The 12,279-nt window shown below is 33.8% G+C and overlaps 1 protein-coding gene across 10 annotated transcripts in view; it reads right to left on the bottom strand.

Moving 5' to 3' along the window:
* Window positions 1-12,249, bottom strand: part of LOC107226230 (histone-lysine N-methyltransferase 2C) — a 73,841-nt gene extending 61,592 nt beyond the window's left edge. For 9 of the 10 annotated variants that reach the window (XR_006904169.1, XM_046738971.1, XM_046738974.1 and 6 more), the window contains exons 1-8: window positions 12,082-12,249; window positions 11,038-11,221; window positions 7,066-7,234; window positions 6,222-6,395; window positions 5,077-5,304; window positions 3,697-3,940; window positions 3,001-3,118; window positions 1,958-2,883 (exon numbers count right to left, since the gene is read on the bottom strand). Coding sequence is in view for 9 of the 10 variants with exons in the window: in XM_046738971.1 (XP_046594927.1) it covers window positions 1,958-2,883; window positions 3,001-3,118; window positions 3,697-3,940; window positions 5,077-5,304; window positions 6,222-6,395; window positions 7,066-7,234; window positions 11,038-11,188 (2,010 nt within the window). In the remaining variant the exon portion in view is untranslated. The remainder of the gene's footprint in view (window positions 1-1,957; window positions 2,884-3,000; window positions 3,119-3,696; window positions 3,941-5,076; window positions 5,305-6,221; window positions 6,396-7,065; window positions 7,235-11,037; window positions 11,222-12,081) is intronic. The other variant, XM_046738972.1, reaches the window with a different exon arrangement.
* Window positions 12,250-12,279: the final 30 nt, after the last annotated feature.

Here is a 12,279-nt window from a genome sequence, read left to right as displayed (position 1 = left end):
GTTGTCAAGGTTGTCAAGCAGAAGAATATTGAGATACAAGCAGTTGTCAATATTATGATTCAAATAAGTCGAGCCTGAGGGCGTGGATTATAATTATAGAATGTAATGCGGTAAATAGTCAGACAAATACTAATGACATACTAAAATAAATTGGGTAGTAAATAGCGGATGTACGCATCATATTGTTAATCGTGATAAATTTTATAGTAATTATATTGAATTAAATAAACCTACAGATATATTTCTTGGTAATGGCAGAGTGCTAAAAGCAATAAAAAGTTGGCACTGTTATCAGTTATTTTCAAGCTTTCGATAAAAAAAAGTAGAAATTTAATTAATCAAACAAAAGTTCAAAATTATAGTACTGTTGTTGCTAGAGGCAAATTAATAAAAATCTATAAATACAAGCAGCAGATTCACGGCAGTAGATTAGTAAGAAGGGGGCTTAACTAGAATAAATACATGAAATGTAAGACGTGTATAGAAAAGAAAATTAGTAATATTCCATCTGAAAATAATAGAAATCGAACCAGGGATTTTTTGGAAATAATTCATACGGATGTATGTGGACCTTTTGCAACAACCGGTTTAAAAGGGTGAAAAATGCTTCGTTTCTTTTATCGACGACTACGGTAGTCACGAACGTTTATTTAATTGAAGCTAAATCTGATGTTTTCGAGTGCCAAGTAGGATTTGTAACCGATAGCGAAAATTTAACAAGTAAAACTGTTAAGTAAAAAAGATAATATAATGGGAAGGAATACTGAAACAATCGTATTCATGAATTTTTGAGGGAAAAGGAATTGTTATGGGTTCCTGTCCACCTCATGTGCACGAATTGAATGGAGTCGCGTAATGTTTCAATAGAACCATTGTGAACATATCTAGATATGTACTTGTTAGCTGAGGCAAAAATGCATAAGAGATTTTGACCAGAAATAGTCTGTGCAGCTGCGTATTTTAAAAATCGAATATCACAGAAAAAATGACACGTTATGAAATATTTTTCAAGATCATAAGATATCAGAAATAAGAATATAAAAATATAAGAATAAGATATCAGAAATAAGAATATAAAAATATAAGAATAAGATATCAGAAATAATACTGAGGTAAATGAATCGTTGCATGAAAGCATAGAAAGTATTCCAGATTCAAATTCAGAACACGATAATAAAAATTATACAAATGCAAAAACACAAATGGGGGATAAAAAAGTGATATTGTACTAAGAAATTCAGATCGAAATACACGAAAGCCAACAAATTATTATCGAGATTATTTTGAAATAATTATTAAAAGACGGAACTGAAAGAGTTTGCAAATTAGATAAAGCTTTGTACAGTCTGAAAGAAAGTCCCAGAGCTTGGTACTAATATCTTGATGAGTTTTTGAAAAATTTTAGATTTAAGAGAAGCAACTATGATTACTGTTTATTGTACTGCTTGACGGAAAGAAGACTGTTTATATTTTGATATTTGTTGATGATTTATTGATTCGCTGTAAGAACATAACAAAAACTACACACATAAAAAAGTCTAATATCGAAAAGCTTTAAAGTGAATGATCTAGGTAAAATAAGCGATTATCCCGGAATTACCATTAAATTTATTTGGTTGAAACAAAAGACTTACAACTGACGTACACAAGTGTGAAAATTCAGAAATTATTGATTGCTACGTAGATGCAGACTAGGCAGGAGACATGACAAATGTGACATAAATGTGAACTACTTGGTTTGTAATCCATTTTACTAATCGTCAGTACAAAATTCTTTCCCGCAGAGTGGAATTCCAAAATACATCATTCAAATGATCAAAATTCAAAAATTACATAACTAGTGAATCTTCGACCGAAGAGCTAATATTAGCATGTTATAATATTTCATGCATTGATAAAATGAATTGCACAAGTTTAAAAAAATTTGACTGGTTATGATTGCAGTAAAACAGCTCACCTGTAACCCCAATCCAGGCACTCCAAAAATTCCACGCATTTTCGCCTTGGGACCTCTTTTACGTCCAAATTCGGTGACTTTTTGACGTTTTTGAAAGCTCAACTTTCCAACTCCTTTTGGCCGACCAATTACTCCGCTTCCAAGACCGAGTCTTTTTTTAGCAATTTTAGATGCACAGAATGGCTTCCCTTTGCCCAAACCAATAGAGTACAACGCATCCTCTGATACTCCTGGATAATCAAATTCTGAAGAATCTCCATCGCCACAGAGACTCTCTTGAGAGGCAGTGACGCTCGAATCACCTCCGTAATCATCAGTGTTGTCCTTACGTTTAACAAGGGCCATGCGGTTGCACTGTAAACATACGTATTCGTACTCGGGCTTGGCCTCTTTACGATGATGATAAGTTGTGGGATCAGCGTCAGGATCACATGTGCCGTGAACAAATTTTTTGCACGAACTGCATTGAACCATTTCTCTGTAGGCCGCCGCACGGTAAGCTCTTCGACAAAGCGGACAAGAAAAACCTTTGTTGCGCTGCTGATAACAGGAATCACATACTGTATAATGAGCATGCCACCGAGACGACAGACCGGCACCTGGTGTGCGTGATCCACAATCAGTGCATACTCGACAGCATTTACATTTCCAACCATATTTTGGGATTGAAGTAACTATTGGCCGAAGACAACCAGGGTGATATGCTTTGTCGCATTGTTCGCACAACATGACTTTAGATGCCTCCTCTGGCTGCCTGCACACTTGACAAATACGGCACCCTGCACATTGCCAACCTGCGCGAACTCCTGGTAAAAGGGCAAGTCCGACGCAACTTCCATGATAATGACGCCCACAGATTGAGCACATTACTAGGTTTGAAACGTCTCCCATGCCATAACAGTGCATACAACTCACGTCACCATTTGCTGGAAAAATAAAATATGATGCAACGATTCAATATAGAATTGATATATATAGATATAGAATTGTGAGATTACTTTTACACACATTATCAGTAGTATTTCAAACAAACTAATACTTACACAGCAGAGGAACTTGGCCTAAATGTTGACTACAGAATAGAGTAAATGTCTTGATATCTTGAAAACAACCAGATGCTGCAGCACACGGCAAATGAAAATAACGATTGCATGATCCCACCTATTCAACACAATAATCATTTGGTAAATATAATTATTCATTCATAAATTATAATAATGTTAAATATTGAATTCAAGTTGACGTATATTATAGATTCAGCATCGTATAATATTGTGGTACAGTTATTTGACTTTATAGGTAGCAAAAAGCTTATCAGATTTCAAATTATACCAAGAAGAATACAGACGATGTTTTTCATGCAACCTCGATGTATACAAAAATTTTGAAGTTATGAGTATCTCAATATCTTTGATAGTTTCCCAGTCATGTAAGGATTTTAAGCTTTTTTCGGGCAATCGCGATTTAGACTGCGCTGGATCAATGTAATTTGTGAATACTTAAAGCTTGAAGTTCTGATACGTTGGAAAACATTCGAAATAATGAGTGGCGGCATTCAAGACAAATTGCACCTTTTCCGTGTGTGATTGACGTGAAACTCAGTGCGGAAACGCGGGGAACTTTTAGATTTTCTTTCTGAAAAATCCTAATTTTGCTGGACTACGTGGAGAATCAGGTGCAAGGCTTTAGAAATACACTGAGTACAATTGAAAATGAGAATATTAAATGAAAAATATGACCTTGCAAGGAATGCTAGCCCCGTAATGCGAACAGTAAGCACAACGGCGTGAAGAGCCCAAGACCACCGCTCGGCTTACAATTTCGGCAATCAACTCCTGATTGCTAATTGACCAAAGAGCACACGAATGATGAATGTAGAAGTGTCTGGTAGATTCGAATATCGTTCCAATTTCTGGTTCGTCTGCGTATCCAACTATGCTCAACTCCTCCACAGGTTCCGTGAAGTTTGTAAGACTAGGGTTTCTAAATGAAAAAATTTATTAGTTGCTTATAACATCAAGTACATTTTAATTATTGTTATGTTAAACTGATTTGCAGAGACGGTTACACAAGATAACTCAGGAAGTGAAATATACTATCTTAACAAGGAGTTTGACAATCGTATTCTGTGCATTTAAACCAGTTTTTCATGTAGGACAAAAACGGGGTAAAAGTACTTATACTTCGGCATTATGTTGAATAGGCTTCCATATGTGGATATAAAAAATACAATTTTTTTTTTTTCTGCTGGAGAAAATTTTAATTGTAATATATGAAACAAAAAAAAAAATAGTACAGGTTATTTACATTATTTGCAAAATGGTATTTTGAAAAAGAATCCTACTTTGTTATGTGGCATCACGATCAATTTTATTGAAATACATCCCACCATAGATATATTTTGTAAATTGATGAGAGAATACAATCTGTAAATGCTGTTTAAGGTAACTTGTCGAGAATGGTGTAATAAAATTAATCGGATGTTACATCAAAATGTAAATCTGAAAATTATACATTCATTCTCAAACGAATTGATATTTAATTTGTCAATAATTATTATTAATGAAACTGGAAGTATTTCTACAAACAAAACAAAAATATCTTTACAATATTTCTCTTAGTTACTCAGAGTTTAAAAATTCCCTAATTTCCCTAATTTGGCAGTTCAGTCGCCACCGTGTCTGTAAATGAAATGAAACTCTAGCAAGAAAACAAAACACTAATTTACTGTCAATGATTGATAATAATTGATTAAAATTATTATTCCGAGTGAACAGAGCTATTCTCCTAGATCTAAATATTACTCTCGTGTTTCTGATAAGGTTCTGCAGTACAGTGATAAAAGTCACATTTTTCAATTAGAAATTAATAACACAATAATTTTATTAATTAATAATTATCATTCATCAATCACTTGTCTCCATGATTTTTAAAATATTTTTTTTTTATCCTTATCACAGGCTGAGATGCTTTCATAAGTTCAAAATCACAATTAAAATACTTAAGAGAATGCAAAGATTGGATTTAGTACAAGCTATGTCAAAAACAATGGTAACAACTAAATTGGATAACAAAGAACCTACAATAATTCAGCAAACCACTCTTTAAAAATGTATTACCTGCATTTGGCCAGACTTTTTTGCCGGCGACATGTAACAGCTCCAGAGCCACCTGCTCGAGGACTTTTATCTCCAGTTGAAGATATGTCTAACAATGTTTCGGAAACTTCTTCTTTGATCACTTTTTTCTCTAGATTAAATCCCTCAGGGCAGGACAATCGTAGTAGCTCACCCTGCCCTAGCTGACTTCGTTCGCCCAAATTGCACAATGAACACACTTTTCCGGGCCTGAATGATAATATTTTATGAAAAATTTGTTGATGCTCATACAACATAAGCATGTGATACATGTATATTTATAAATAATATATACAAATTATGTATAATATTCGACTAAACCACTGGCCAAAATACGTATATTCTGAAATATGTAAAATATACATAAAAAATGTGTACATTTTGAACTGTATAATTAATTCAGATAGTTCAATGAAGAATTGACTTATATTACATATACTGTATATGAAGTGTGTTGCCTGGATGTGGTAAAAAAGAATTTTAAAATGTTTGACATTTACGTAAACAGAGTTTCAAGCACCGTTTCGTGTTTTTGTGGTACGAGGTAAAAGATATTTGCAGTAGGTGAGTTTTTTGTCTCGAAATTTGCAAACTTAATAACCCTAACATCAAGAGAAGGACAGAATGATAAATCATAGCAGAGAACGTTTCACCTGGTAAAATTACGTTTGAATCAATGATCCTAATGTGATTGAAGTTAGTAACGTTACTGCAAGAATTCATATTCAGAATAAATCGTTATTTCACTCAACTTTAAGATTGTCTGAGATTCAATAAACCAGAATTATATCAAGCATACTCATTTTTTGAAAATTTAAGGCTCTCAGTCACTAGAAAAATTTCAAAATAGTTCTTTTGTTCCAATATTTTGTTGCGTTACCCTTACTAAATTCAACTTTGTTGATCCAAAGCGTACGAACTCTTCTTGAAAAGACTTTGTTTATTTATCCGAATCCATGCTATCGGTGCACCACAGTTGTAAAACTTTGTGACACCACAGAATTCAGTGTGTTTTATTTTAATACGAACTGTCAATGAAACTATTAAATTTTATCCCTCAAAAATGAACAATACAATCAAATTTTTCTATCAATGAGTTAATATCAACATAAATTCTACATGCTTACCATTGTTCTGGAAAATATGGTGGTTCTTCGGGTGCTGGCATTGATCGGTCCATGCTAGATCCTTCTCCATCACCTAAAGGGTCCTCTATATTACGTAACGGGCTTGGAGATTCTGAATGAGTGTCGTCGTCTTTGCTTTTTGTACGGCGTGGTATTCCGCGCATATACCCAAACCTGCAACAGTAAATGGAATCAGCAATCAAAGTCACAGTTTGAAAAATTGAATTTTCCTAAAGCTCAAAGGGTTAAAAAATTATTATATTAAATACAGCACTAGAGGATATTTGTAGAACGAGTATCCAGTAGCATAGAATCAATTGCATGAAACAAAGTGAAATAATAGGTAAACCAATTTATAAAATTGGACATTCTAATCTTGTTAGCGTAGAATTTCGACCTTTCAATCAAATCTTGTCTTGTTGATGATATTGTCTTGTTATTAGGTTTTGAAGCATCAAAACTGTGGAATATTAGCAAGTCAGGAGTATCATTTTTTCAATAATACGACAGTTGGATGTATGGCAATACATCTCAATATATTGAAGTTGTATGTAATGCTATTTCAGTTGGATAATAAATACAAAATCAAATTGTACCGCCTTTAAAAATTTTTTCTTACAGCCGTTTTTGGACATAGGAGACTTGCTGGAAAATTAAAACTTACTTTTATTATGCCAGGATCTCAAACTCGAAAAAGTTTGAAATAACCTACTCATAAATTTCAGAAAGTCTCTGTTCTGGATGAGTCGGTAAGTACTACCTTGAATTCAATCATCACTAATATTGTGAAACGAATTAAATACTTTAAAAATTATAAATTTGGATTTTTCAGTCAGTTTCTTACCCCTTGCCTCTAGTCATCCCTCTGCCAAAGGGTCGATTCCGTACTCCTCGTACGAGTGGTCTCTCTTTTCGTGGCCTTCCAGGGCCTCTTCTGATGTTAAGTGGCTTTCCTCCAGGGAAAGGAAATTTCTGGCACCGCATTGGATCATGAAATACTTCATCGTGAATTACTAAACAAGGAACAGAATAAATTATAAATATTGTGCAAAAATGATGAAAATAGATGTAAAACGTTATGCGGTACATAATCCAATTAAATTGGTACATTATGTATCAAGGGCAGAAAGGAGGTGATTCTGAGGAGTGTGAAGCTAGCTGCACAAACGAAACGAGAGTCAAAATCGCATTCCACCCATGTTACACACGACATTGTTTACCCGACTCTTTTGAAAAGCAAAGTACTCAAAAGAAACATCAGTGCCATTGATTTATTTATGTATACAGGGAGAAATGTATGGTTTAATGTTTTATAAAATATATTTCTTAGTTCAATTATTGACATGACACCAACTGATAGCACGTATTTGTTACGCGAAGAGGCGCCGTATTTGCTTTGGTTTAGCTGGGCGGAAAGTTCGTGTCTGCCCGATTCCGAATTGGCCTGAAACGCGCTACTTTGCGCATGATTTACATGCATGAAATTACGCGTTTTCGAAGGGATCGGAGAAAATAGCTATTTTCATACCAAGGGCATAAAGTGTTACGCCCGTGATGCGAACAATATTTTTCATCCTATGTAGGCGTGAAACGAGATTTCATATCAGAGACTCCGTGAACTCTACCACTTCTTTCAGACTCAGTAACATTTTTGATAAATGGTCAGATTTTAGCACTACCTAATAGTATGTTCTATGATAATTGCTCGTCTTTTTTCCCCCCTTAGTAATATATTTCATTTATTTACCAGAAAAATATGAATAGATAAAATATTTACAAAAAAGTAAGGCACATCAGAAAAATTTCGACATGGAGATAGATATTTTACTTTTCGAAAGTTTTGAATTAAAACGGATGAAATTGTTTTTCCTTGATAAACCATTCGAATTGGTCAAAATTTGCTCAGAAGAATATTTTGAGAAATATACAAAAACAAAAAAACGACTTTGTATTTTACAGAATTTTTAAAGTGATTTCTCGTCACATAAGTCATAATCGATTATACTCCCGATTGCCAGCCAATAAACAATATTCCAAACTTTGTTAGTGTGCAAATGTAATTTTTTTTTTTTTTTACTTACTTCTTTTTAGATCTAGATATGAAAAAAATACGACTCCAAAATAAAGGGATAAAAAATCTTGAAAAAAATTATAAAAGAACTAGTGTTCTCTCTAATGTAATACTAGAATCTAGATAATTATCAGAATTCTTGATGAAACTTAAAAAATATGGCAGAGTTTATCAAGGTTTACTTGTCTAACATTAAAACATTTATGAGTCAGGTCATGCATTCTCGACATTTTCTGTCAATCCATCATTTTTACTATTTCATTATTACAGCGCATAGGATTCTAATTTGGAAATCATGCATTACTAAGCAATCAAATTAACATCTATAAGTAGTCTATATGTATACTAAATAGTCGAAAAAAAAACTTCGTTTGAGTAAGGGCATACCAACCAAAGTGAAGTATTGATATAAATTGAACATTATTAATGAAAATCTTAGAAGAATTGGTTAAAATAATTTGACACGTAATGCAAGACACAGAAAGATAACAGCAGCTTTACAATATATCTCAGATTATAATGGTTCTGAATAATACGAAAAAAATATTGCTTAGATAAAAATCGTAACAAGGCATTAAATTTTCAATATTAGAAATGACGTTATTATGCGATGCTACAAAACTTCGAAAACGTCTTCAAGAAAATAGGAGAACCTGCGTCATTTTGTACAATCAAACAGTTGAATAGTTCACACAGTTCTTATAGGGAGATAATCGAATTAACCGAGATCGGAGTTCATAATGTTCACCGTAACTTTAAACGTGTAATAGTCCTCAATTGAGTAGATCATGATAAGTATACTTAGATTTTGGAAGAGATCATTTTGAATTGTAAAACAATGATTTTTATATCAAAATTAATGTTACTAACTTCAACCATGTTGAATTAACAGGCATTTAGCGTTTTTCTTTGTTATTGAAAATATATATCTACAGATACGAGGCTCTGCTAAGTAAACCAGAAACACTAAGCTGAAAAACCATCTTAATATGATGAGTAAAAAGCCTTTGAATGGATATTCAAAATTGTGGGATTTTAATTAGCCGTTTTGTTTGCAGTATTAATAGTAAAAGACTATCATAGTGAGCACCTTTGGCTTTATTTTGCAAAATTTATGTACTAAGTTAAGATAATTTTTCTTATATTTGATCTGTATCATTAAAGTTTGAACAAGGTGTAGTACTATTTGAATTACCATAGTAGATACTGAAACACATGCAAGCTGAATTGCTTGCAAGTGGCACGGACAAGTATCAAATTCATCAAAAATTGGAATGAGGAATGCAAAAAAACATGAAACTGAAGCTAGAAGTTAAATTTAGCAGCTAAGATTCCCTGAAAGTATCAACTTTCCATGAAACTTGACAAAATTTTGATCACTAAGCTTGACTGCCTTATTTCAAGCAAGTGTGGATACTAATCGTAGTTGCTAGTTTCAGCTACATTGAAAATATACAACTGGAAAACAGCTGCCATTGTTGATTACAAATTGCTTTTTCAATATACAATAGTAAATACATTTTAAAGTCCTTCATATTCAGATAGGCAAAATGGGTTGCTATGCACAGACAACTGCACTTAAAGATCTAAGGCCAATGTTCAAGGATACTTTAAAATTGGTTTACTATGTAAGGAATAAGCATTCAACAAGAATATTTCAGGTTATATTGCAATTCCTTATTTCAACCATAGGTTCTTGTCTTTAGAGTATAATAATACTTGAGTGAAGTTATACACAGAACTGGTAGCACAACGTACGGAATATATTATGTTGTGAAAAAAAAAATATTAGATGAGGATTGAAAATGTTATTTTCCAAAAACGATTTACCTTTTTCACACTATAAGCTGTTTATGAGTTATGTGACGGTAGTATTTTGGGTACTTTCTGTAATTATCGAATGTATTATCAAAAATAGAATTTGCCTTATAAATAATGATTTCATGCTCAGGATACGCGATGGCTGATAGTTAATTTGTTTTCTTTTTGTAACGAATACAATCATGAGCAATTTTTTAAAATAATAACATGATACTATTATAAAATTTTTTGCCTGTGAATTTTTTAGCAAATATGTTTTTCACAAGTTCTGTTATGTTAGCGTTACCAACTAGAGACTTGGAAGATTACTGGAAAAGTTAACTTTTGTAGCATATTTAGGTCTATAAAATTAGAAAATAATTGGGAGAGTTCTAAATAACAGAACAATAGATAAAAATGTTAAAGGTCATGAAGAGAAATTATAATTGTGAAAATTTCAGGGTCAAAATAGAAAATGCCAGGATAATTCCACCCTTTATTCAATGTGCAGCACAGTCTTAATAAAAAAATCCAAATATGTAGAACGGAAGTTAGGGACTGTCTAACTCGCTCATTGGGTGCGTCAATGAAAAGGACACATGCAGTTGAAACTCCTACAGAGAAGATTAACCTGCACCCTTATAATATCGTAAGATACGTGGTACGTCGATCGGGCCAAACATGAAAGCCACAAGTGAAAGCTGTGATATTTCTACGTGTAACCGTCTTTGCTGTTGATTATGGGCACACAGCAATGGAATTTAAATCGTAAGCCAAGAGGTTAATCACATGTGCAACATTATTCGTTTGAAATCCGAATCGTCGGTTTGAAATACAGATTTCCAGTTTTAGAAGATAAATATTTAAGACCATTAGCCATGCGGTTGAATTGTCAGAGAGATAGCTAAGCTTGTTGAGTTACCATTCTTAGTTTTTAATACTAACGATTGCCAGGTGTTGAAACTGGGCCAAGCAGTTGATCAGAACTTGCAGGGGAAATAGGGATTCCTCCACTATCCTCATCATCGTCATCTCCATCCGTCGCCTCGTCAAGATCCATTTCCTCCTCTCCCTCCAAGCGTTCTTCGTCATCCATGACTCAACCAGGACTGGACTCTTTCTACCTGCACTTCAAACAGAATTGTAGAATACATTTTGTTTTATTACATTATTACTCAGGTACGACGAAGTCAAATTATATTACCAAGTGACTGAAATTATTCAAAGTCATGAGATCTCCCAAAATTCTTATACTGGGAATTCAAATCCTAAATTGACGGCGCAACAAATGTTCTCAAATACTGGTCGTGTCTTTGAGTTACTGTTTTCCAATACACGTATCCAAAGTGCAAAGTTACTTGTCTTACAGAAAATGTGAATCGCTTGTGTAATTACAAACAATCAACGTTCTGTTTTGACACATACAGGGATCGAAGCGTACTCAGTGCATAAACAATTTAAAATCTCTTACAAATTAATGTGTCAGCATTTGCACGACGATAAAACATGCGCTTATAAACTGGTTGTGATTGAATCAGACACTGGTTACTCAGAATAGCTGGTAAGATTTGCAGTGGACATTACAATTTTCAGCAGCAAGAAAGTGTTTGTGCGATATTTGGGCGATATATTGCGCGCGGCAAGAGCACAACATATTTTCTGTTCAACTACGAGAGGATGGCGTGCCATTCGCGCGGCTCGGTGTCGGCGCTGGCCCCACTTCGAAGTGTACGAATCTAGATATATCATCGATCAGATCTCTTTGGCATTAACATGTAAAAAATATCTCAAATCATTATACTTGACTTTATAGCTGTTCTCTTTAATATATTCAAGAGCCTAGTGAGCAAAAAAGAGTGACTGGATATATTTACAATTAGGAAATGGGGTCTGTTTGCAAAGCTTTAAGAACGGTGGAAACGCCATTGCTCTGTCAGGGTTTGTAGGCTATAAACACACCCTATACACTTTGAACAATTAAAGGCGTACCTTCTTATTACTGTTGCAGCGTTAATCGTTTCATCACAGTTTCAGGGATTGGATTTCTTGATTCTTCGTCGGAATTAGCACAGCTTAACCAGGTAAACATCTTGTAATAACAGAAAAAATGTCACAATCTAATCGAACGGAAGAGTATGCAACAGACAAACCGCTGGAGTCACGGAGACTGAAAACCGGCCGGAAAAA

The sequence above is a fragment of the Neodiprion lecontei genome, chromosome 4, assembly GCF_021901455.1.
Source record: "Neodiprion lecontei isolate iyNeoLeco1 chromosome 4, iyNeoLeco1.1, whole genome shotgun sequence".
Lineage (NCBI taxonomy): Eukaryota > Metazoa > Arthropoda > Insecta > Hymenoptera > Diprionidae > Neodiprion > Neodiprion lecontei.
This window is presented reverse-complemented; position numbering and strand designations above follow the sequence as displayed.